The sequence below is a fragment of the Elephantulus edwardii genome, unplaced genomic scaffold, assembly GCF_000299155.1.
Source record: "Elephantulus edwardii isolate Elephantulus edwardi_28Jun2011 unplaced genomic scaffold, EleEdw1.0 scaffold00261, whole genome shotgun sequence".
Taxonomy (NCBI): domain Eukaryota; kingdom Metazoa; phylum Chordata; class Mammalia; order Macroscelidea; family Macroscelididae; genus Elephantulus; species Elephantulus edwardii.
This window is the reverse complement of record NW_006400011.1, coordinates 1,711,026-1,738,314: the sequence shown is the minus strand read 5'-3', so window position 1 is coordinate 1,738,314 and position 27,289 is coordinate 1,711,026. Positions and strand designations below refer to the sequence as shown.

The following is a 27,289-nucleotide window of genomic DNA, read 5'->3' as shown; positions in this document are numbered from 1 at the left end:
CCTCCGCAGTTTCAGCAAGCAGAACCTCTAAAAACACATTGATGAATCTATTATCGGTCAATTCCTACTTGGCAACAGTGAGGTGAAGTGTTTCAGTTTAAATGACAAGATGCTAGTTAAGGTAAAGACAAAGTGCTCTGAAACTACTGCTTGGTAAATGTGGTAGAGATCGGTGTTAGGACATGAAGAGCTGAAAGAATGTTTTCATAGTGAGAGTGCAAAAAAGATGAGAGAGTCGTTTAGATGGGGTTGTGGAGATCTGCCTTGCCTGGGAGCAATCCCAGCTCACACTCTCACTGCTTCACTTGTCTCATGACCATCTCTGTTGTTGTTAGGTGTCAAGAACTAAGTTCAAACTCATGGTGACTCTATCTATTTTGGAAGAGAACTGCTTTACAGAGTTTCTTGGTTGTGATTTTTTTTTCTTTTATGAGTGTTTTTTTTGTTTTTGTTTTCTAAAAAAACAACACAAAAAAACCAAACACAAACACATCACCTTTAAGTTTGGATTTTTAAGCACAGAATATTGCATTAACTTCTCATTCAAAAATACATGTACACACAGGTTGTTCAGTTGTTCAGTTAGTTACAATCCAAAAAACACATCTGATCTTTCAAAGTACGTTTCAGTACCTGGAATCTCTCAGTAGGGCAATATTCTTACTCTTCACATAGAGGCAGATATTAGTAGCTCAAACTGAAGAAACTGTAGACTTAAATTCACTGCGAATGGTATTTGTTGTAGATATATCTAGGATGAAATATCTTTCTGGATTTAATGGATGTGGACAGTGAGGCTTGGTTACTAACTTGACCAGAGGGATGAGACCTGCCAGGAGAATAGGAAGAGATTGCAACACTGCACATCAGCTGGAGACCGGAGACACGAGACACTATACTTGCCAATTATACACCTAAATTTATCTTAGGCTAGCTAAAATCCAATTAAGAAATCTCTGATATACTTGGGGGGAAAATCCCACATAGAAACAAAAATCTGATGATCTGCTTCCGTAGTAATAACAGCCTAAAAAAATTCTACGGGGCCTCTATACTCCATTACATGGCATCATTAGGAGTTAAAAATCCATTTAAAGACACATAATCCCCTAGGTAGGTATGTTATCACAATCACTGGAAAATGTTTTGGAGTAATTCTTGATTGCATTTAATGGACAGTTTAGGGATTTACTATCAAACATTTCAAAATGTGAGCAAACCCAAAGTATGCCTTGATTCTGAGTGTCATATTTTGTAGTATAAATTTGATGTAATCTTTATTATTACCATATAAATACTGTACTCAGTGGGTGGTCAGCTATGAGTGTGTTCTGTTTGCACATAACAGCAGCAGAGTGGATAAGAAGCTGCGCTAACCCAAGGGCTGGTAGTTCGAATCCATCAGCTGCTCCATGGGAGAAAGATAGGCAGTCTCCTTTTGTTATTGGCTTTTTTTTTAGAGAATTGTTTATTAAAAGTCATCTCTTCTTCCAATCTTTGTTATACCAGCATTAGATGAATAAGACAAAAATTGCAATGGTGTTACAAGCTGTACATGGGTGTGGCAGTCTCCTCTTGTGCAATTAAAGCTTCTGAAAACCTGCTAGAGGGTCTGTTCTGACCTGATCCCACCTAACAATAGAAATATACAAATATTTATATGTAAGTATTGCTATATAAATATAGTCAACCCCTGGCCCCCATTTGATTCTCTGAGGATGTAAATTCCTTGGCAGGAGACTGTCCATCACTTTCTGGAGGATCCTCTGTGGATTTAAAGCTTTAGAGAGGCCCTGCCTTTGAGTTAACAGCTTAAATCCCTATAGCTATGCCACCGGAGGGTCACTTGGTAAGTATATATTATTACCTCTGGTTAGAAATGCAATTGAAATGAGATTCCTACCATTTTCATTAACCTTAAATGTGTAGATACAGTGGAAATATCTAAATATATAATGAAATTCTGGAAACTTAGAACTGTTCTTCTGACACACAGGTACGACAGTAGGAGTGGTTTGTGCCACGGACAGAGACGAGCCTGATACGATGCACACGCTGCTGAAGTATAGCATTGTGGAGCAGATGCCACGGTCACCTGGGTTCTTCTCTGTGAATCCCCAAACAGGTGTCATTACCCTGGCCTCTCCCTCTCTGGACAGAGAGGTAACGCAAACACTGCTTGGAATAGAATTTTTTTTTATTAATCTTTATATCGTTGTGTTGGAATCTTAAAAAAAACCCCAAACCTCTACAAGTGTACACATTTGCTATCTTGTGGAATCAGAGCTTCTAATTGTATTTTATTGAGCTTGATGGCTTATTGGTAAGGAGTGTCACTGCCAACCCAAAGGTGTGTGGTTCAAATCCACTAGCTGCTCCATGAGAGAAAGATAAATAAGCCTCTGAAAACTCACTGGATGATCAGCTATGAGTCAGTCCTGACTCAGCAGTACATAATAACAAAGACATATAACACCATTTTCGTTTAGGCATATAACAATAAAAAGTCCTGACATCTTGCCCATTTTTTTTCATAATTTCTCTTGGTATTAATTTATCTCAGAAGAATCAGTAAGGAGCAGACTAAGAATAATTAAGGATCAACTGGTGTTTAGAAGAGGAGAGAGAGCAAATTATATTTTTCATATGAGAATTAATATTAGTGAATATTATTTTCTATCTTGTCCATAGCTAGTTGTTTCTGGTTTGGTACCTTTTCAATTCTCTGGTTCAACTTATTTAACTTGTTCTGAGGGCATGGGTCTTGTCCTTGTATATCGATTTTAGAAAAGCAGTTGGGGTTTTGGTGTTTTTTTGTTTTTAAGTGAGAAAAGAATTCTTTCATAGGATAATGTTTACCAAGAATGAAAAAGTTATAGTAGTATTTCTGGGGAGCTCTGGTGGCCTAGTGATAAGAACCTGTGCTTTAATCCCGAAGGTACATGGTTAGAATCCAGCTGTTCTGTTGAAGAAGGATGGATAATCTCCTTCGCGATGAACTGCCTCTGAAATGTCTCCCCTTCGATTTACTCTCTCTCTCTCCCACCCCACCCCACCCTTTCATGCTGTTCTTTTGGAATCAGCTTGGGGCTGGGCCTCCACTGGGTTTCTGAGGTTGTTATGTTTCATGAGTGGAGATTGCCTACGTTTCTCTCACAGAGACAGAGCTGCTGGTAGAGTCAAACCACCAGAGAGGCATGCCCTTTGGATTAAGGGTCTGTCTCTGTACATAAATGGTGACTGTGCCACCATTTGTCATTAATCTATACAAATGTGCATGTGCATAGCTACTCGTTATTTTTGTCACCCCTCAGAGGACGTGTCTCTCCTGCTGTTTCCTGTACTGGTGATAACTCTGCTTATCTAAGTTGTACTCCTCAACTTTTTCCTCAACCCATTCTTTGTCTCATGTCACTATTAAATCCTATTTTTTTGAACACCCTGGTGAAGTATCCATCAGCTCTTTACTCTCTTTACCTTATACTACTTTAGAGATGGTCTCTGTGGCTTATATTATTTAAAAAAGAAAGAAAAGAAAAATCAAGACTGTTGTATTTTAGTTGTCTCAAAAACTCCCACCTAAATCATATCGCTAAAAGAGTCAAAAAGACTCATAGCTGTCCTGTGGAGCTGCTGGTGGATTTGAACCACCAAAGAGGTATCATCTGTGAGTAAGCAGCACAGATGCCGATGGACTTTGCCACCAGACCCTAATTGTCTAGGAGCCATTTAATTGAACCTATGAATTCAGCTCAACTCACTCCAAAATTGTACCCAATCTTTCAAAAATTTTAGTGCTCTTCTTTTGTGGTCCTTTATAGGAGTGGCATCCATTTCCTAAAAAACACGCCTCTGGAAACTCTATGAACTTTGATAAATGTCGATAGTTGTTGAGGAGCTTCAGGCCTTTTGTTCATAGGGTTGCTATGAGTCAAGCTCGACTTGAAGGAAATCAGCACCAACAACAACTCCCTGAAGCCCTTTACCTGTCACTTATAGCACTGAGTTTCTAAAGATGTTTTTTTCTATTTTAATCTCCCCACTCTTTTTCAGCTCCATTCCTATTATGACAGTTTCTTAGAGTATCTACAGATTTGGAAACCATACCCTACACATAAAAAGAAGAGTGTACAACTGGTTGTTGTTGTTATTGTGTACCATAGAGACAGAACTGACCCATGACTGACTCTCCAGCAGGTTTTCAAAGGCAGTTAATTACATAGGAGGAGTTTGCCCATCTTTCTCCCAAAGAGCAGCTGGTGGATTCAAACCATGTACCTATGGGATTGCAGCACAGCTTCTTACCACTAGGCTACCAGAGCTCCATTCCAACTAAGAGGTTTCCTTAATAAATCTTGGCAAAACAGAAACAAAAGTTTTGATGATTAATGAAATATTTGCTTTCAGATGATGGACCAGTATAAATTGATAATGAAGGTCCAAGACATGAATGGGCAGTTTTTTGGATTGGCAACTACGTCAACTTGTCTGATAACAGTGAATGATTCAAACGACAATGCACCAATTTTCAGACAAAATGCAGTGAGTACCATTGATAACAGCCTATTTTATGATTGTCATTTGTTCTTTAATCTAGTTTAATATGTATCACCCCAGGAATTGTATATATTTCTGAAAAAAAAAAGTTTAAATAGCTGACATACAAATCTCTTTTATCCATAGTAGAATTTTCTTTTCCTCAGTAAAGAACAGGGATATTAGTCTTCATACAAAAATGAAGCTGTTTAATTTTAAAAAAAATAACTCTCATAAAGCAATAGTATTTGTGATTTAGAAGTTTTAAAAATCGTCTGTGAAAAATCAATAAGAACAAATAGGTTTTCGCTTCTTTGTAAAAGTTCTTTTAAGAAAGTAAGAGCTTTTAATGAATTATTTGTTTCAGTATGAAGCATCAGTGGACGAAAATAAATACAATGTGGAAATCTTACGATTACCTATAGACGATAAGGATTTAATAAACACCGAGAACTGGAGAGCCAATTTCACCATTTTAAAGGGCAATGAAAAAGGACATTTCAAAATTAGTACCGACAAAGAAACTAATGAAGGTGTACTCTGTGTTATAAAGGTATGGTAGAACTAAATGATTGAAAACTTACCACACTAACACGTTTGAATCCACTAAGAGTGTAACCAACTAAGTAGTTTCACGTCTCAGACACTGTAACTTGGGAAATAATTTAAAGTCAGTTTCTTCTGTTTTTCTCTAATCTTGCACTTAAGCCTCTAATATGTTACTTACCTTGCTTATTTTTTAACATTTTCAATGATTAAAATCTCTCTAGCTACACTATTTATTCAATATTTGGGAAGCTTCGACTCTGAGGTTCCTTCTTTTAATGTACCTGCTTTTCTCCTTGTAAACTATCTCTTTGGACCTGTATCTACTTTTAATGCTACGTAAGTTATGATTCTTTGCGGAGTTTCTGTATAGTTGAAATTTACCTTATTTAGGATAAATATTTCCTATTCAGTTAAGTATTCCTTACATGATATGATTTAAAACCTTATATTCTTCTTGTTACCTTTAAGGAATATAAGCCTAGCTATCTCAGATACTTCTAATAGTGACATTGAAGGTGAAAAAAAGTAGTATTGCAAAAGGCAGCATTGGATCTTCTGTTTATTGTAGTTTTTATTGAACTACGTGCTTTATTCTGGGGCACACTTTATGAAGGAAAGAAGAACCCTATATGTTATGTCCTTACTTGAGAACAGCAAAGAATTTATAGCCATGTGGACAGGTGTAGAGCTCCCTCATTGAGTCAAAGTTATCTGCTGGTTAGACTTATCTTCTCTTAGATAAGAGGACTCTCCAGTGCATCACTCATTCACTCACTCATTGCTTTCGAGTTGGAACTGACTTAGGGCTGACACTCAATCAGGCTTTCTAAGTTATAAATCACAAGGGAAGAGATTGCCCATCTTACTTCTGCAGAACAGATGCATAAGACAAGCCATTGACATCCCAACTTCTTCCCCACTAAGTGACCAGAACTCCCTTTTTAGTGCATAGAATTCTTTATTTGGAGTTATTTCCTCATTAAGAATATACAGGGGACTGTGTTCAAGCTCTTCTGTAAAAAAATGAAATAAAATAAAATAAAAATATACAGAGTTGTAACTTGAGACTTGCCGAGTAAGGTCTGTCTGTCAATATATTTGATTCCTCAAATATATTAATTTCAGATGAATTTTTATAAGAAAGTGCCTCCTACTAAAGTTTTCTATGATATGATCTACTTAAATTGAGTGCTAAATGCAAACCATCAAAAAGAAAGGAATCATTATAATTGAGAAAAGAAAATAATGATAGAAAATTATAATAGAGGAAATAAAAAAATGGTACCAATTGTTTTCCCTCTTACTGATCTGTACCTGCCTGATCTTCTTACACCTAACATCTCTTCTTTTTGGACATAAATAGAAGATAATGACTTGAGTCCTTGGCTGGCTAAAAGATCGATGCTCTTTGGTCAGAAGTCTAGTCCTTTACTTATGTCCCTTTCATTTAAGGCACTGTTAACTCAAAACCTGTGAAAACAAACTTTATTATCATTACTGTATCTTCATCCGTCAACAGCTTCACAGGGGAAAGGCAATCTCCCCCCTTGGGCTTTACAGCCTCAGAAAGCCCACTGGAAGGTCAGCTACGAGTTGGTTCTGACTTCACAGAAATAGCTTGATTATTTTTTGGACTCAAGCGTCAACTATAAAAATGTAACAAATTTCTTCTCCACAACTTTGCCACCACCTCAGGAACTGTTGAATCACTTTTCTGGAAGGTTTACAGAGAATCACTTTTCTCCTCATCAAGGACTTCTTGTTGTGTGCCATTGAGCTAGAATCAAAACGTAGCTGGCCCTCCCACTGGTTTTCTGAGGCGGTACATTGCAAGGCAGGAGATTGCCCATCTTTCTCTTGTGGAGCAGATAGCTGTTGGATTTGAACTGTATGCCTTGGACATTGCAGTGCAACTTCTTACCACTAGGCTATCATGTTTGTTGTTAAGTGCCGTCGAGTCGCAGGTGACTCATAGTGACCCTATGAAGGAGAGTCCTCAATGCTTGGGTGCCTTTCACCCTCTCTCCAGGTTCATAGGGTTTCCGGATGCAAGCTATTATGGAAGTGGATGTCACTCCTCCTTCCACGTAGGCTACCATAATTACCATAATTCCTAAATTATCAAGAAGTGGTTGTTGCTGAGTACTGTGGAGTCAGTCAGAGCTGACCCATAGGTGGCCCTGTAGTAGGTTTTCAGAGACAATAAATTGCACTGGTATTGATTGCCCGTCTTTCTCCTGTGGAACAACTGGTGAATTCTAACCACTTACTTTTAGATTGACAGTGCAGCTCCTTATCACTAGTCCACTAGAATGATATATTGACAAACTAGAAAAATCCTGGTAGTTAAATGTAGTTAAATGTTTGGCTGCTTAACCGAAAATTTGGCAGTTCAAATCCACTAGCCATTCCATGGGAGAAAGATGAGATAGTGTGCCTTCATAAAGCTTACGACTTTGGAATCCTTCTGGGAAAATTCTTCTCTGTTCTGTAGGATTGTTGAATTGGCATTAAGTCTGCCAGAATGGGTTTGGGGTTTTTTTTAATGGGTGAATTATGAATATGGAACTTGAATAGAACTTTTCTCAGTGATAAAATTTCAACTCTCATTTAAAATAGCAAATATATTGTACCCTGATGCCGATAGACATGTATTTTATTTTAAAGCCCCTGAATTATGAAGAAAACCGACAAGTGATCCTGGAAATCGGAGTAAGCAATGAAGTTCCACTAACTAGAGAGTTTCAGAATAGATTAACATCCATGAGCAGAGCTGTGGTTACAGTCAATGTGAAGGATGAGGATGAGGGCCCTGAATGTAACCCTCCAGCTCAGTACGTACGGATTAAAGAAAACTCGGCGGTTGGATCAAAGATCAATGGCTATAAGGCATATGACCCAGAAACAAGAAGCAGCAATGGTTTAAGGTACAAATAAATCTATTACTGCACACTAATGCATATGTAATAAATTGCACAGTTGAGATCATTGCAATTTTTAAAATATATTTCCCTTTTTTATTAACAGATATAAAAAATTGCATGATCCTAAAGGATGGATCAATATTGATGAAATTTCAGGGTCAATTATGACTTCCAAAATCCTGGACAGGGAGACAATGGCTCCTCAAAATGATTTATATAACATTACAGTCATGGCAACAGACCAAGGTAATCAACTTTGTACCTAATATCTTATAAAGCACTTGGAGAATCAATGGAAAATTGTCATTGTTATAACTGAGTCTGAATGCCTTGAAGGATAAAAGAAGTTGAGATGTTTCTTTTAGGAATTTCAAAATAAGATTGAATTATTAATACTTCTTGGTAATGCAGAAGGAACTCTGGTATTGGAGTGTGTTATATACTTTACTGCTAACTGGAAGGGCATCAGTTCTAATCCAGCAAGGTGCAGTGAGGGAGAAAGATGTAAATATTTACAACCTTGAAAATCTTATGGAGTCAGATCTACTGAATGGGGTGGACTCAGTAATGCATAATTACTAGTAAATCTTAACCTCGTAACCCTAACTCTAATCTAAGTTTTTTACTCTTCATTGATAATAATTTTTTCTAAAAAAACCCCAACAGTTATAATTTAAATCTTAGTCTTTGTGAAACAGAATTGTTGGCCAATAACAATATCTTATATTTATATAATATTTTCTTTATATACACTTATTGAATTTGACTCAGCCTTGTGAATTTGGCTCATTGTAAGAAAATGAGATAAAGAAAAATAAGGAATAAGAAATTTATGATTGAATCCAGAATTATTTTCAACAACTGTATTATCCTCTCAAAAACATGGTTCTAGTATATTGTTGATATTATATACCATTGAGTGGGGGGTGATTATAAATTCACCTTACCCTTTCAATACTTTTCAAAAAGTATTTCTGTGAGTGATTCTCTTGTAATTTCTTCTAACATTTCGCTTCATCTGTAATAAAACTGATTTTCTTTCTGAAGACTACTTCCGTTTAACATTTGTTAAGCATTTTGGATTTGTATGGTGGTAGAATTTAATATTTTCTCATCTTTAGCAATATTTGCATTCTTCACCCTGATCAAATGAAACTGAGAATGTTAGTACCTTTTAGATTAAGGAAAATAGATGTTTAATATAAAAAATCATCTAGGATGTTTGTCTAATTTCAAGTTGCACGTTTCAAGATGCATGTTTTATTACTGAAGGAAGAATAGCCCAGTAGGCAGAATATTTGGTATTTTCTTAACTGCATTGCTTTTTTAATGGAGAGAAAGCAAGACATGGCTCCTTCAGTTCCCTGGCAGAGATGAATAAACCACTCTTAATTAAAGTTTATTAGTTACTCTACATTCTCCTTTATAATACAAACAGCAGCACAAGCCACTGGGAAGAAAATAATAGTAAACCTAGTAACTGAAGATGCAGATGACCCTCAATTCAGGGAAGAGGATTTAAGTTCTTTGAGAGTGCTTACGTGGTTGCTTCCATAGGCATGACCAGTACACAATGTATATCTTTTTTATTTTCTTTGAAAGCTTTCTTCGAAAACTTAAATCTGTGTTTCCCATTTTTCACTCTTGTTCTTTTGCAGTGGCTATATTATCCATTCTTTCAATTCTTTTTTTGAAAATAAATCATATTTTCTCAACCCCCGTTTCATCTTTGGATAAGTTGAGGTGCTTTTAAAAAATATTAATGTCTATACAGTCTGGACTAATTGAATTATAATCTTTGAGAATGAGTCTGTACATTATTTATTACTAAAAAATATTCCTAGAAGGTTTGAGACAAAAATAAATGAGACTGAAACTAGTTTTTGAACATAGAATAGCTAAAGTGAAAGGGGGGGGGAATGTTGATATTAAAGAGCTGAACAGAAGATTTTAAAGATGCCTTGAGAAGACAGAGGAAAGTGTTAAATCGAAACACGCAAAGACCTCAAGTTAGAAAATAAAAAGTGAAGAGCACACATGGTGTTTCTCAAGCTAAAAACCCCAAACAAATTCAAGTTTCTAGTTACAATGTTGAAGGATTCTCTGGTCAAAATGGGGTGATACAGAAAGCATCAAAAGAAGATGGAAAGGATACTCAACTTCTGTACCAATAAGAAAAGTGATCAATGATCAGCCATCTCAGGAAATAGAATATAATCAAAACTGAGTGGTACTGAAGGAAGAAATTCACGCTTCGCCAAACATTACTGAAGAGCAACGCTCCAGGAAGTGATGGAATAACTACTGGGTGTCTTGACAAACAGAGACAGTCCTGGATGTGATCACTCTTCTACGTCAAGAAATTTAGAAGACAGCTACCTGACTGATTGACTAGAAGAGATTTATATTTATGGCCTTTCCAAAGAAAAGTGATCCACTGAAACACAAAAGCTATTGACTATTAATATGACATGAAAGTAAGCTTTTGTCAAAGATAATTTAAAAACAGTTCTAGCGTACATTACTAGTGAATTGCCAGAAATTCAAGCTGGACTCAGAAGAAGATGTGAAATGATATTATTGCTAATGTTAGATCTTAGCTCTAAGTGGAAAATACCAGAAAGATGTTTAACTGTGGAGTTATGTTCCCCTTCCCCAGGTTATGCAATGGTATTTAGCTGTGAAAATAATAGCAAATTATGGATCATATTGCAAAGAATGGGGCCTCAAATCACTTAATTATATTCATAAAGAACCAACCTATACATAGACCAAAAGGCAGTTGTTTGAATAGAACAAGGGCATGGTGTGTGATTTAAAATCAGAAAAGATGTGCTTGAGATTTGCATCCTTTCATTGTATGTACATATCCCAGTTTATGCAGAGCAGAGGATCTGAACTGTTTGAAAAAAAAAAACACAACACCCCAAAAAACAGTAACATCAGGAAGACTGAATAACAGCCTATAATATGCAGATGAAAGAATCATGCTGTTGAAAATGAGGAAGATTTGAAGCTTTTATGTTATGGATCAAAGGCAATGGTCTTCGATCTGGATTATATTTCAACATATAGAAAATAGGAATCCTAAAAGCCAGACTAATGAGTAACATTATGATTGTTGTTGTTCTTATGTGCCATCGAGTCACTTGTGACTCATAGCAATCCTATGTACAACATCCCTAAACTCTGCTCTGTCCTGTGTCTGACACACCCATCCCGATTACCCCAGTCACTGAATCAATCCACCTCCTAGGGGGCCTTCCTCTTCTGCGCTGTCCCTCCACCCTACCAAGCATAATGTCCCTCTCCAAGGATCTGTCCCTCCTTGCAACATGTCCAAAGTATGTTAGACGGAGCCTTAGATCCTTGCCTCCAAGGAGCAGCCCAGTTTGACCCTTTCCAGGATGAATCTGTTTGTTTTCCTAGCAGTTCATTGTACCCTCAATACTCTTCTCCAGCACCACAGTTCAAAGGCATCAATTGTGAACACTATGATATGTGGAGAAAATAGTAAAGGTGTCAAAAATTTATGTTGACTACAATCAACATTACAAGACACAGAAATCAGGAAATAAAAGGACATACTACCTTGAGTAAACAAACTGAAAGCAACCTTTTCAAAATGTTAAGAGCCAAGATACCACATAAGGAACTAAGATGCACCTTGACTCATGGTATTTTCAATTGCTTCATGAGCATTGTGAAAGCTGGACGATGAATATGGAAGACTGAAGAAAAATTGAATTAATATATGGATACATGTGAATATGCCCTTGGCTGCAAGAAAAAATTAAACACTATTATGAAAGAAGTATAGTCAGAATGCTCCTTAGAAGCAAAAAAGTATGTCTGACTTCATCTCACCTACTTCGGCTGTATCATCAGGGATCATCAATTGCTCCAATATCAACAAATCCATCTTAGAGAAAGTAGAATCAGCATAGTCCTTACAGGCAAGGATGGTGAACTTCATCTCACATATTTTGGACATACCAGAAAGAGCCAATCCTTGGTCAAAGATATCATGCTTGGGAAAGGTGGAGGGTCAGTGAAAAAGAAGAAGACCCTCAACAAAACAGATAAAGTGACTATGACAATGAACTTGAGTATATCAAATCATGAGGATGGTGAAGGATAGGGCAAGACTCAGACATGTTATTCATGGTGTTGTTGAGTCATAGTCAATTGATGGCAACTAACAGTAACAACAAGAACAGAACACCATACATGATAAGGCAACAAGTCAGTAAAACTCTCGATGATATAGGCTGGCACAGTGGATGAAATAATGAGTTCAACATAGCAACAGTTATGAAAATTATATGTTGTTGTTGTTGGTATGTGCCATTGAGTTGACAGCAACTCATGGCGACCCTTTGTACAATAGCCTCTTGACCCCTGCCCTATCCTGAGTTAGTCTCACTGTCTCTGACACCCTCACCCCCATTATCTTAGTCACTATGTCAGTCCATCTCATCCAGGGTCTTCCTCTCCTGTGTTGTCCCTCCACCCTTCCAAGCATGATACCCTTCTCCAAGGACTGGTTTCTCACATACTCAAAGTGTGTGAGACAGTTTCAAAATCCTTGCCTCCAAGGAACAGCTTGTTTTCACCACCCTCTCCAGGACAGAAATGTTTGTTCTCTTGACAGTCCATGGTATGTTCAATACTCTTTTCCAGCAACACAAGTCAAAGGCATTGATTTTTCATCTATCATCCTTAGTCATCATCCAGCTCTGATAAATAGCACGTAATTGTGAAGACCGTAGACTGGATCAGGCACATCCTTATTTTGCCAATGCCTGTTGATGAAATGAGATGATGTAGTGTGGTGCAATTGTTTCTGTTGTGCAATAGCTTATTCTTAATTGGAATCTTCTTAAAGGCACCTGAGAACAACAGGTGTTAAATGTGTAGCCTGGGTAGTAGTTATCTTTCTAAATCTACTTTACTGTTCTTTAATATGCCATAAGGAATCTAAGTAAGTAGAGTTTTAAAGTCGGCTATATTCCTAATTATTTGATAATAATTTTGGTGAAAGACTCAGTGCCATTTGTTTCTAGTATTTTCTGTAGGCTTATGCATCTATATTCGTGTTTGCTATTACTTTGAATAATTTTCTTTTTTAAAATACTACATATCATTGTAGAATGTAACTGAGTTTATCTTAAGGACAATAAATGCATTTAACAATGACATTAGACAATTTTCTTTCCCCCCCCCCTCTAGAGGGTAGATCATGCACTGGGACCCTTGTAGTCAACATTGAAGACGTGAATGACAACGCGCCAGAGATGGTTCATAATTATCTAACAATTTGCAAACCAAGGATGGGCTACGCTGACATTTCAGCTGTTGATCCCGATGGAGCTGACAATGGACCTCCGTTTTCTTTCTCCTTGGCCAATGCCCCTCCAGAAATAAATAGAATATGGACTCTGACCCAAGTCAATGGTATTTCATAAAACATAATATTTGTGTACTCTAAAATAGACAGTAATGATTTTTGTCATTTTTGTTACGTGCCATCAAATCACTTGCAACTCATAGTGACCCTACGTATGAGAGCCCTAAACTCCCTCTATCCTTTGCCAATCTTATTGTCTCTAACACACCTACCCCCATGGAATGAATTCATTTTTCATTTATTAATTAATTTCTGTTTATTGACAGAAAGGATACAGTCAAATTGATTCCATTAACATATTTTAGTAGTTTTTCTTAACCTTTTACAGATATGATGACAGGCTGTGCTAAATTATATAGGTTCTACAAAGGAACCCTCAGTGGCACAAATGCTTAATCATGTCACTGCAGACTTACAGGTGGAGGGTTTGACTCCACCCGGAAACAAAGCTCTGGTGATCTAAAGTCAGCTATTGAAAACCCTGTGGGAACACAGTGCCCCTCTGACACTTGTGGAATTACTGAAAGGCAGAATTGACAGGATGGCAGCTATTTATTTCTATTAAAGGAGAGAAATCCTGATTTTTTTTTATGAAGACAAATTTATATTTACTGCAACCATATATATCTAATATTACATATCTATTCTATATATTATTATATTAATCCTATTCTATTCTATTTTATTATATGTTATGTTATGCTATGCTATATTATACTATATATTTTATAATTATACTAGGTATTATATATAATAGGATATCTAATATCTAATATTTTATATATATATACATATATAAACTATTGAGTGGTGTTATTAACTCAATTTCAACTCATGGCCAGCCAAGTATATTAGCAGGGACCTGCACCCCACAGAATTTCTAATGGCTGATTTTTCATAAAGGAAGTCCCAGCCCTCTTTGAGGCACCTCTGTGTGTACTTAGATTTCCAGCTTTCAGTTAGTAGTTACATGCATTAACTGTTTACCTAGTGACTCCTCAGGGTGTGTGCGTTTGTGCTCATGGTCAAGATAAACTCAGCTCCAGCTTAGATGATCGTCCCATATGAATTATTTCTTGTAGTAGAAAGAACAAAGTGACTTCTCATACTTTCATTATGTCTCCACTAATATGGTATTGTCATTTGTTTAAATTCCTCTCTCAGAATTTTCCAGAGTACTTGCCATTCATCTTATTATATTCAGTAGTATATTCTAACTCAGTTCTTTAAGATAATCACTGCTTAATAAATAATTATTTAATTTGGTATTATTGGCTCAAATGTTTAAAATGGAAAAAAAATTAGAAAACAGTAAATTGTAATTGGTGCTTGCAAGGCTTTAGTAAGGTTGTCAGGAGTTTGACTATGAAAAAAGATGCAGTCTGGTCATGGAAAGTCTTGGTGTGCTAGACTGGGAATGATCTGTTACCTGGAGTGACAGCAGATAGACAGTGAGAGTGTGCTAATAAGACAGTGACATAACCAGATTAAGGTCTTTAAAATATGTCGGGGCAATTAAGGGACAGAGTTGAGTATCAAGATGACATCTTGACTTCTTTCTATCTCTGTGAGAATGAGACATGATTATGCCTGTGCTCAGCTTATAGTCTTGTGACTAAAAGAGGATTTGGAGGCTCTTAGTGCAAATGGTTTAATAAAATGATGGCAGTTTGAGTTCACTCATTGTTGCCTCAAAAGAAAGTCCTGACTTTATACTTCTAAAAACCCAACCATTAAACGCCCTGCAGAGCACAATTCTGTCTTGACAAGTGGGGTTGGTGAGAGTTGTAATCAACTTGCCAATAAATGATACTGGTTATTCCAGGCATGATATAATCCTGAAAGATGCTACATAAACTTCAGTTATAATTCACTTTCCTTTGGTGGGTTCTCTGGTTTCAAGTATTAGGTACAGCATCTGTGTGAAGTGGTTGTGGCTTTGATTATTAGATATCACTATGAATGCATTTAAGCAAAGCTCTTTAGAAATTACAGATGACTTCCACAATGGGCATTATGCTTCTTTTTCATTTCACTTAATCCTTAGCAGACCTGAATATAAATGTATTTGCCATTGAAAGTCTGTGAAAATTTTTGTCAATTGATAATCGAGACAATAAGATAAGGCTTTTAGGGGGGAAAAGCACAGTTGATGGAAATGTATTATTATGATATAGACATTTCTGTTGTTCTATAACCATATAACCATGTTAGGTGGTATTAATTAGCTTTTTAATTTTTCAGTTACTTCCAGAGGTAAGGCATGTTTCATGAAAGGTCTATTGTGCTTTGAAAATGACATCATCCTTAAGGGCAGAAACCAGACAGTGGTGAGAATGTGAACTTAAGACACTCATTGTGTGTACCTGTGGGTGTTCATTTTTTCTGAGTATTATAAACTACAGCAAAGTGCTTGTAGTATATGCTGAGAGCCAGACTAGCATCATCAGTTTGTTTAGCTGTGGGAAAAGCAAATACTGTGGAAATGCTTCTGGGTCAGTCCGGTGCCATATTAGTTCTTGAAGCCTTGTTTTCTGACAGTTTGTAATAAATATAACACGTAGGAGGTAATATTAGTGATTGAAAAGATTGAAAACAGTTCTCCATTTATATTTATTTCCATATTATGGGAGTGCCTTGAGAATTCTATTTTAAAAGCAAGGGAATAACCGGAAAAACATTGACTCTTTTTCTCTTCACATTATAGAACAATATCATTAATCTCACACTAAACTAAAATTTAGGTGAAGAGGTTAAAGCAAAACAAAACAGTTGCAACAACACACTGACTAGGACCTGCTCTAATTCAAGCTGGGTTCAGAAGGGGATGTGGAATGTACCCTCATTACACAGTGTTACCCTATACTGCTGATATTAGATGGATCTTGGGTGAAAGCAAAGAATACCAGAAAGACGTTTATTTGTGCTTTACTGACTGGAATGGCATTTATGGCTACCAATTTCTTACTGTGTATTGTGTTGATTCTTTAGAATAACTGACATTGCATGATCTATACAGTAAAGGGTGTGATAGGAGGATTAATTTCTATTAATATAATTGAGAATAATAAGACAAAAGGTAGAAAAGTACAATTACACTGTGGGTATTGTAATTGTTAGAAAACAATGCATATGAATTGTTGAATGACAATATATTTGCTCTGTAAACTTTCATTTTAAGTCACAGTGAAAAAGAAATATGATTTAAAAGTGTGGGGAAACAAATGATAAGGGACTAAGTTGCTTTAATAAGTTAAACTATTTCTTTTGTTATTTTTCTTTCAGATACAACAGCCCGTCTTTCCTATCAGAATACTGCTTACTTTCAAGAATATAATATTCCTGTTACCATAAAAGACAGAGAAGGTCAATCTGCGACCAAAGTTTTGAGAGTTAACCTGTGTGACTGTGTTCATCCCAGTCAGTGTAAAGCAGCTTTAAGGAGTGGAGGAATCCATCTTGGAAAATGGGCAATCCTGGCCATACTGCTGGGTGTGGCGCTGTTAAGCTGTAAGTCCTTTTACTTACTTGAACTTAAAACAGATCTGTAAAACATCCTTGGGGACCTCTGGTGACTTAGTGATAAGGAATTATGCTACCAGCCCAAAGGTAAGTGGTTGGAATCCACCAGATGCTGCTGGAGTAGGAAGATGGACATCTCTTCTCATGGGATTTATAGTTGTTGTTGATTCGAGTCGAGCATGATTCATAGCAACCCTATGAACAAAAGGCTTGAAGCCCCTCTAAACTATGGACATTTATCAAAGTTCATAGGGTTTCCGGAGGCATGTTATTTAGGAAGTGGATGCCACTCCTGCTTCCAATCTCATGGATTTACTGCGTCTGAAAACTCACTGGAATATCAGATTTGGGTCAGTTCCAAATCAATGGTATGTAACAATTCTAACCATAAAGCATCCTTATAATAAATTAATCTTGTCTAAATATCCAGTAGCTTTGAATCCTCTTACACGTTTCTGTTATATTATTATCTGAGTTTTCATTGAATATTTTCTGAGCAGGAAAGAGAGATTGTTGAGAGAAAATATTTCACGCTTGGCCAGAACTGTTGAAAATTTCTTGGACTGAATCACTTTGGGCTTTATGCAGTTTTGATTTCTTGGTATTAGTGATATTTGTTTTAGGGATAAGTAGAACAATATAAAACACGTTTTATATGAAAGTCCTCCAACATCACATTCATTTCTTCCTTTCTTGTCATGATTGAGCCACAGACTTATTTAAGGAAGATGCTCAAATTACAGTACTATCTAGTATCTCTTCTTGAGTGTATCCTTTCAATTTTAAGTTCTGTTAACTTATAGTTGATTAGTTCCCAATAGTTATTGTTGTGTGCTGTCAGCCGCATGTGACCCATAGTGACCCTATGTATAGCAGCCCTGAACCCTGCTCTGTCCTGAGCCAGTCTTACTAATTCCAACACACCAGCCCCATTACCCAAGTCACTATATCAATCCATCTCATTCTGAGTCTTCCTCTCTTGCATTGTCCCTCTACCCTTGCAAGCATGATGTCCTTCTCCAAGGACTGGTTTCTCCTGGTCATGTGCCCAAAGTATGTAAGACGGAGCTTCAAAATCCTAGCTTCCGAGGAAAGACCTATTTGTTTTCTTGGCACTCCGTGGTGTGTTCAAGACTCTTCTCCAGCACCATAATTCAAAGGCATTAGTCCTTCTTTTGTCATCCTCAGTCATTGTCCAACTCTCTGAAGCATAACAAGTAATTGCTAAGACGCTTGCCTAGATCAGGCACACCTTAGTCTGTAGAGTGACATTGTTGCTTTTCAGCACTCTGGAGAGTTCCCAATTGTACATTTTCCCCCTCCCCATTCTTTTAATGTCCATGCACTCTTCCAGGCAAATGTTCTAACTATTTCATTTATTTTCTAGTAGCTATGATTAGGATGAGAATTTAGAATGAGATCTGTTGTGTTTTTACTCCAATTCTATCACTTGCAAACCACATAGCCTGGGACAAATTACTGACAGGTTTTTCATTTGTGACAGAGGATACTTAATGGCGTAGCACGGAAGATTAAATGAGTTAGTGCATACCAAGAAGGGCTTCGCATAGTTTATGCTAGAATTCCAGTAAATGTTTATTATTATGCATCAGCTCAACAAAATAAATGCATAGTGAGTGTCTTTGGTGCCATACAGTGTTCTAGATAGTTGTAATTCATCAGTGAACAAAACAGACCAAAGAAAACAACACTGACTTTCTGAAAGTAAACTGATAAATTATTATTGAGGGGGAAATAAAATAAATAAGATCAGCAGAGCTGTAGAATGGATAGTTGACAGGGGTGGGTGATAGAAATTTTTGATTTTCCATAGGTTAAGCCTATCTGAGAAGCTGATTTTTGGAAGAGTTGAGAATGTCAGATGTATGTGATCCTGAGCTTGCAATTGGAGGATCCAGTCATGACAAAGCAGTGAGGTTGGAGTTGTTGTTGTATACTGTTGAGTTGGAACCAACCCATAGCTGACCTTCCAGTGGGTTTTCAGAGGCAGTAAACCACCCAGGAGGTTGTCCAATCACATACCTTTGGATTGGCAGCATAGCTGCTTATCGTTAAGCCCTGCATGCTCGCTTCAGCTGCACGTATACTAAAATTGGAACAAGACAGTGGTTATTAGCACAGCCCCCGTATAAGGATGATATGGAAATTCGTGAAGGTTGGAGTAAGCCCAGAGAAACCCAGGAATGAGGGAATGACAAGAATGGCCATTAGAGGAGTAGATGACACAGAGATTGGGGCCACAGAGCCAGAAAGACAGGGAGGGACCACACTCACACTCATTGCTGTTGGGTTGAATCAGAACCAACTGACAGATGACCCTCTACTGGGTTTTTTTTTGGTGGCTACAAAATCTCATGGTAGATGATTATCCTTCTTTTTCCCGTGGAGCCACTAGTGGGACTAGTCACTGCCTTTGGGTGGCCAGAGAAGAGTGGATGACAGAGTAGGACACTGAACCAGAAAGATAAGAAAGGATGACTGGGAGGAGACAAATTCAAGCACCCACAGGTTTTTTTGGTAAAGCATAAGGTTGTGTGCATTTTAAGCTTAAGAGTGCAAGCAATCTCAACTGTAAATAATTGAATCTATCCATAAGGGAATAAAAAGCAGATTCAGAATATAATGTATATAGGAGTCGTGAGTTTTTTCCAATAAAACTATGGATACTGAAATTTGAATCACGTATAAATTTCATACAGAATAAAGTATTCTTCTTTTGATTTATTGCTAATCTTTCTTAAATGTAAAAGCAATTCTTAGCTGATAGAATATGCAGAAACAAATTATGGGCTGGATTTGGATCTGACAACTGTTGATTACTAGTGTAGAGACTAGTAGACTATTGTAAAGAATTGCTATTGCTACTGTTGTTATTATATAGTCTCACTCTCCCACATTCTTGAGATGGAGTTAAAATTCTAAAATGGACAGAATACAACCTAGGTTTAAGATACTTGCAGACAGATTTATTTTGAAGGCAAATGTCTGGCCATGTTTTCATATAGGCAAGGCATCTTTTTTGAACTCAGTTTTTTTAAAGTCTTAATTGTCTAGTTTTTGTTTTGTTTGGCTTTAGTTTTAATTTTTTTTACATGCTATCTAACCCATAAGCCTAAATTCTTTAACATGATGGCCCAAACACACAAATGTATATAGAACTATTTAAAATTTTAGTATAAAAGATAAATTATGACATCCTAATTTAGAAAGGCCAGGGTTATTAATGAAAAAATATATTAATAGATTCTTTTCCTTCTGTAACTTCTAACTCATATAAAATGAAAGATGATTATTTTGTCTTAAATATGTTAATTTTTGTTTAAATTGAACTTAGGTGTATTGCTGACATTAGTATGTGGAGTTGTTGGTACCGGAAAAGGAAAACATTTCCCTGAAGACTTAGCACAGCAAAACCTAATTATATCAAACACAGAAGCACCTGGAGATGATCGAGTGGTAAGTATATTTTAAAATTATTTTTGGTCTGTAATTAACCTCATTAATTTCTTTAATTCATCCTCAGGAAGTTATTGTGACATTTAAGAGTTAATGTCCATTTCTAATTGGATCAAGTTTTGTAGGCATGAATAGTTTTGCATAAGAATATTGGCATAAGTCTGTCACTATTTGAGTATTTATATAGTGACATTTATTAACTGTCTTAAACCATATTTATTATTTTAGTTTTTCTTTTTTCCATTATATTGGTGTGCTGCATCCTTTTCAATTGAAGTTACCATTTTTTGTAATAATTTTTTTAATAATTATACATCTTGACTGCTGTCTATAATGAATATTTCTAGATGTTACTTTTATGTTGTTTTAGTTATAGTCTGTAGCTAATAGAGTAATTTCTTATTCCATACCTGAAGATGGAGTGATTGAATTTTACTTGTTATTTGCTCTTTACTGTTTGATTTGAGAGCTGATGGCATTGATCCACTCTTTCACCTTATTACACTCACATATATTTAGCTTTTCTTTGCTAAGAATACTTCTTTAGAGGATGTGGACTTATTAGTTTATATCAGACCATATTTTTGGGCATATTTGTTTTAAAATGCATAACAAAATCCATACATTAGTTACAAACTCTTTTATTATAATGAGTAAAATTGGTGGTGTTCATTTTGGACCTGGGGTTAAGTTATGCAGCATTTCGATGGAGTTTAGGAAATGGGTGAAAAATAAGGTCTGGAAAAGTAAATCTGGGAATCATTCACATGGATAAGGAGTCTCATTCTCTCTCTCTTTTATTGCCCTCAAGTAGGAACTCACTCACTGCTGACCCTTCATTGGATGTCTGAGGCTGTAAATCCCATGGGAGGAATTTGACCATTTGCTGTATTCAAACATTCAGACAAGTACAGCCTTTGGATCACCAGCACAACCCCCAACAGACTAGTTAGAGATATTACTGAGAATCAGCTTTGGGAGTGCGGCTGGAGCAGGCAGGGAGGATCAGAGGATGTGCTCCCTGTGTGGGAGACAGAGCACGGTGGGCTGAGATTTCACTTCAGCTTACCTTCACATACCCTTTCATTAGCTTAGCAACATCGATCAGTGAGCACATAATCACGTCTGTATTGTAATGCTAAGGAATGTAAGGAAACGTTTTATTTTTTTGACATAGAATTTTATTGTTGCAGCAACCTAAAACAACATGGGGCAGCACTGCCACCAAATGGCTATTTTCCATTTCTCTTTTTTCCTGGTCTCTTTCTAAGGTGATGAGATTGTATGCTTGACTTTTGTAGATATTTCAGAATTGAAAATACATCTGAACGCAAAATATTTTCCAATTCAGTTAGAAAAGTCTGTATATTAGAATAATACTAAAGCGATTAAACGTATGATTATAGGGGTGGTTTTTGTCACAAAAGTAATGATTTAGCATTAAAACTGACAGACATCATGATTACTGTTTTGACTAGAATTTTGACCTATAGCCCGGAAGACTGGTGTGAAGTTCTGGGATTAAATTAGTGTTTAATAAAATCATTTCCATTTCAAAATTTTCTTTTATTTTTCTCCTTCTTCTTCTCTTTATATTTCTTTCATCTTCTTGGAAGCCAAATTTACATTTTAATTTTCTATGTGTTTATATTTATTCACTCAGTACTCCTTAAAAATTAGCTTGACAGAAACCATCATCGGCCATTTATTTAACCTTGAAATGAGTGGATTCTTACTTTATTTGAGCACAGTATCTGTGCTATGCTTAAGTAGTTTTTTAATTATCATTAGCTTTCTTCTCATAACTCTCTGCTATGAGTCAAAATCTTCTCAACTACAGTATGTTGGCTTGTTTTGTTTTGTTACTCTATACATGACTTCAGAGCCTTGGTACTTTTATTATCTCAAATACTGTTTTAATCCTGCCAGAATTTGTTTATTTTTTTCTATGTGATATTGTGATTTCATCATTGGCCTTCCCCCACTCCCCACCCCCTTGGTCTACAAATTTCCCTGAGTGATCTCTTTATGGCTTCAGCTACCACCTATGCTATAGTAACTACTGGGAAATAACTCCATGATTAAGTCTAAATTTTTTCACCATGACCTCTTTGGGTCTTCTGGCCTCTTATAAGTTCTCCAGCATCATCTATCTCCCCTTCTATCTGTTTTCTTTTTGAATTCTCTTATTGTCGTTGAATTGGAACAGACTCATGGCTTACTCTCCAGCAGCTTTTCAGAGGCTACAGATCACAGGGAGGAGATTGCTCTTCTGTCTCCTAGGAAGCAGCTGGTGGGTTCAAATCACCTGTCTTTGAGTATTCACAGCACACTTCCTTACCCACTAAGCCACTAGAGTGTTCAACTTGCTGAAGTACACATCACATTTACCTTGGCTTTTCAGATCCTTGTGTAAATAGTACTTTTCTCTGCCCATCTCTTGGTCTTTAATTCTCCAGTTTAGAGATTTTCATGTTTACCCCGCTTAGTCTCCTAGAGTTTCAATTTCAATTATCTTCCTTGTGCCTCTATAACATCTATAGGCTTACCTACATATTAGAACAATCACATATTTTTTGTGATTGTCTTTTTCTGTCATATGAGCTTTACGAAGCTATCAAGAAGCCATGAATTAATATCTTTTTACATCCCTAGCATAGATATGGGGATTTCTGGTGGTAAGGAGTTGTGTTGACAACCCAAAGGCATACAGTTCAAATCTGCCTGCTGCTCCATGGGACATAGTTGAGCAATCACATCCCCCTCAATTAACTGCCTCTAAAAACCCATTGTAGAGACAGCTATGAGCTGGTACCAACTCAATGGTACATAACAACATCAACAACACTGGGCACAGAATTGTAAAGTGGTAAATGTCTATTGAATAAATAAATGAATGAAAAAGAATAAATTCTCTCTTGCCTTCTCGTGATTTTACCTGGAATCTGTTTTCTGCCAACACATGTGGTCTTGTTTTCTTGCAGTGTTCTGCCAATGGGTTTGTGACTCAGAGTATGAACAACTCCAGCCAAGGCTTTTGTGGCACCATGGGATCAGGAGTCAAAAATGGTGGACAAGAAACCATTGAGATGGTGAAAGGACACCAGACGTTGGAATCCTGCCGGGGAGCAGGGCATCACCACACCCTGGACGTGTGTAAAGGAGGGGGACACCACACCCTGGATTCCTGCCGAGGAGGACATGCAGAGATGGACAACGGCAGATACACGTACTCCGAGTGGCATAATTTCACTCAGCCACGTCTTGGTGAAGTGAGTTTCCCCTGTGTGATTTTTAACTTCAGAGTTTAAAGGTTCAAGAGGAAATGAAAATTTACAGATATTTTTAGATATTGCTTTGATGTAGTCTTTCTCTCTCTTTCTTACTCTCATCTTTCCTTGTCTCTCACTGTCATTTCACCTTTACTCTTTAACTGTGTTAAATTATTTAATTTAAAACATTTTATTCCCTTAGAGGTAGTTCTTAATGTCTAAAACTCCATAAAAATGGAACATTTCGGATATCCCTCACTAAAACTACATTTTACTTTTTCCATGAAAAATGTGTGCTTTTTCATTAACTTTAACATAGAAGAATATGAAAAAATTATTCTAGTTCCTCATTATCTTAAAACAACCCAAATAGAATCTCCATGTTAATGTGAAAACGCAAGCATCTACAAATAGTTCTAAGAAGATTAAGTAATGTGATCTACATGAATTGTTTCAGTGTAACACAATGAAAATATAAAGTGCGTTTATACTACTAAACAAAGACTGAAGTAAATAAGAATTTTCAAGACTGAAAACACAGCCAAATCCCCTGAGAAAATTTAAAAGAATATTAATACCCATTGTTGTTGTTATATGCCGTCATTTGTGATACACAGCGACCCTATGCATGATAACTCTGAACCCTGCCCTATCTTGAGCCAGTCTCACTGTCTTTGAGATCTCTATCCTCATTGGTGTTAATAACCATACTAAACCCTAAATTTTTCTGGTTCAGTTGGTCTGCTTTTTAAAGAAAAATTTTCAAGTGATTTTATTGTTCAGTAAGAATAGTCAGTTGCTGGATTAAATTCTCTACTGTAAGAATAAGATTTTCACCTCTTTACCATTGTAAGTATCTTGCCTCTGGCAACCCTATGAAACTGGAGAAAGGACGAAAGTCACACAGGTGTCGAGGACTTTCGTTCATAGGGTCGTTATGAGTTACCTACGACTCGACGACACTTAACAGCAACAACCACCATTGTAGCATAAACTAGACCAGAAGTCCTTAATCCTCGGACAGCCAAGCAGTTTATCAGTTGTACTAGTCTCAGTTCTGACTTCTCGTGGCCTATCTATGATAGAGTGAAACTGTGCTCATGTGATTTTCAGTGGCTTATTTTTCAGAAGTGCTTCTTTTCCAAGGTCTTTCTGGGTTGATTTGAACCTCCCTTCCTTTGGTTAGCAGTTAAGTGTATTGATCAGTTACACCCTTGAATGATAAGTATAAAGGAGAAATATTTCGTTTGCTTTGGCTCCACAGTCAACACTCTTGGCACCAGCAGCCAGGAAATTAAAAGATGTATTGTGAAGGAAATTCTGCTGTTAGTGACATCTCCAAAGTACTGAAGAGCAATGATGTCACTCTGGAGATTAAGGTGTGCCTGATACAGGCCATAGTCTTTATAATCACTTTCTATGCACCAGAAAGCTGCACAATGACTAGGAAGGATAGAAGAATTGATGCCTTTGAGCTGTGATGTTGGAGAATATTATTAAATAAATCATGGACTGCTAAGAAAATGAACAGGTTTATCCTGGAGAGGGTTAAACCAGACTGCTCCTTGGAGGCAAGGATTTTAAAGTTTCATCTGACATACTTTGAATATGTAGCAAGGAGGGACCAGTCCTTGGAGAAGGATGTCATGCTTGGGAGGTTGGAGGGACAGCACAGGAGAGAAAGACCCTCTATGAGGTGGATTGATTTGGTGACTGGGGTAATCGTGATGGGTGTGTCAGAGACTGAGATTGGCACAGGACAGAGCAGGGTTTAGGGCTGTTGTACACAGGGTCTCTCTGAGCCGCAGGCGACTCGATGGCACATGACAACAATTCTGTGATAAGACTGCAGTTATCATCTATCCCTAGCATAGATTTTTATCAAGTCAAATTATAATATCTTTCCTAATTCCAAAAAGCATTCATGTACTTTTCAGGTTGAGAAGATATAAACTTAAGAAACATTCATATGCATTCTCTTGAGATACATCATGAAATGAGATATGAATGAGGCCATCAAGGATTTTAAATTACTATGTTTGATAATGTAAGGCCAACCAGCAAGCTCGCATGTAGAGAAAGGGTTAACAGAGGTGAGAAAAAGAAAGAGTTGAGAGAGAAGCCAATGGTAGATAACATGAAGGAAGATCTTTAGCTTCTCTATTATAAATCCTGGTTTTTATAAGGTAATTTTTAAAAAGTTTCACGTGTGTGTGTGTGTGTGTGTGTGTGTGTGTGTGTTTTCTGTGTGCGTGCATGTGTGCATCTCCATATCTTCAAAGAAATGTGATAGTGTTACTGGTTCATATTCATTGTACATTTATCATATGTTGGTGATAACAAAGGCATATCTTTTTTTTCTAGAATAAACTGTAAAATGGTCACTATTTATATTCCCATTTTAGAGGTTAAGAAAGCAAGATTTAAAGATGGTTAGTAACTTGCCCCCAATTATATAGTTTATTGATAATTCCAGAGCTGTGACCCAAAACCATGACTGCTGATGTTCAAGTTCAAATTTTTAACCACAATACAAATTGCCTCCATTTTTTTAGACTGTCCGGCTACACAATTACAAGATAAACACATGTCATCATTGAAAAATGTTTAAACTGTCTATGCATAATTTTTATCTGTCTGTATTGCTAGAAATGTGAAATATACTAACTTCTTGGTATGGTTGTGATATAGACCAATCATGTGCATTTTTTGTACGTAGGAAACCATTAGAGGACTCACTGATTAAAATTAAACATTAAAAGGTAAATAAAAAAGAACTTTTCTGTTCAAATGTTCTTGTGTGTTTAAAACAGTAATACAGTCACTTTTTATTTCTGTGTTACAGAAATTAAATATGTATAATCAGAATGAAGACCATGTGCGAGCTCAAGATTACGTCCTTACGTATAACTATGAAGGAAGAGGCTCTCCGGCGGGGTCAGTAGGCTGTTGCAGCGAAAAGCAGGAGGAAGATGGACTTGACTTTCTGAACAATTTGGAGCCCAAATTCTCTGCATTAGCAGAAGCATGTGTAAAAAGATAGTGTCACTGCGCTATAATTATGCATATATTTCTTTGAAGTTTTAGCGACTTTCAAAGGGGGTTATTTCAAAATGCAGTTTATACACACAGACACAAAAGCGTATTTATGCTGGATAGAATAGGATGTATTTTCCAAATTGCTCTCTTTTCCAAATTGTTTTCTTTTTTAGATTTTTTTTCCTCTCATTTATTTGTACAGGAAGTCCCTAGATTATTAACAAATCCTCTTCTTAAATTTGTAAATCAAATTTTTATGTGACTTGGAGCAGTTAGGTAGTTACTCAGTTTGTCAATTTTTTTAATATATAGTATACCTTCCTATGTATAAAAAATACCAAACATTTTAACATGCACTAAAATATCTTTTTTTCCCAAATTATGTTTTTAAAGGTATTTGTTGCCTACCTTTTTCAAAATAGGCAAAATGTTACGAGAGATATTTGCCTTCTTGACTGCTGAGCAAATAGACATTGAAGGAATTTTAAAGATTTTTATCATTTGAAATCAAGTCTGTGAAAAAAAACCAAAAAACACAACCCTGCTCTTCTTTACAGATA

General features: G+C 36.5%; 1 protein-coding gene across 1 annotated transcript in view; it reads left to right on the top strand.

The window, feature by feature from the left end:
- The window catches only part of DSC3 (desmocollin 3), a 60,795-nt gene extending 34,062 nt beyond the window's left edge, over positions 1-26,733 (top strand). The window contains exons 7-16 of the mRNA XM_006899563.1: positions 1,997-2,163; positions 4,408-4,542; positions 4,904-5,089; positions 7,753-8,012; positions 8,113-8,255; positions 13,242-13,466; positions 16,705-16,929; positions 20,297-20,418; positions 23,403-23,690; positions 26,536-26,733. Of these exons, the coding sequence (XP_006899625.1) occupies positions 1,997-2,163; positions 4,408-4,542; positions 4,904-5,089; positions 7,753-8,012; positions 8,113-8,255; positions 13,242-13,466; positions 16,705-16,929; positions 20,297-20,418; positions 23,403-23,690; positions 26,536-26,733 (1,949 nt within the window). The remainder of the gene's footprint in view (positions 1-1,996; positions 2,164-4,407; positions 4,543-4,903; positions 5,090-7,752; positions 8,013-8,112; positions 8,256-13,241; positions 13,467-16,704; positions 16,930-20,296; positions 20,419-23,402; positions 23,691-26,535) is intronic.
- Positions 26,734-27,289: the final 556 nt, after the last annotated feature.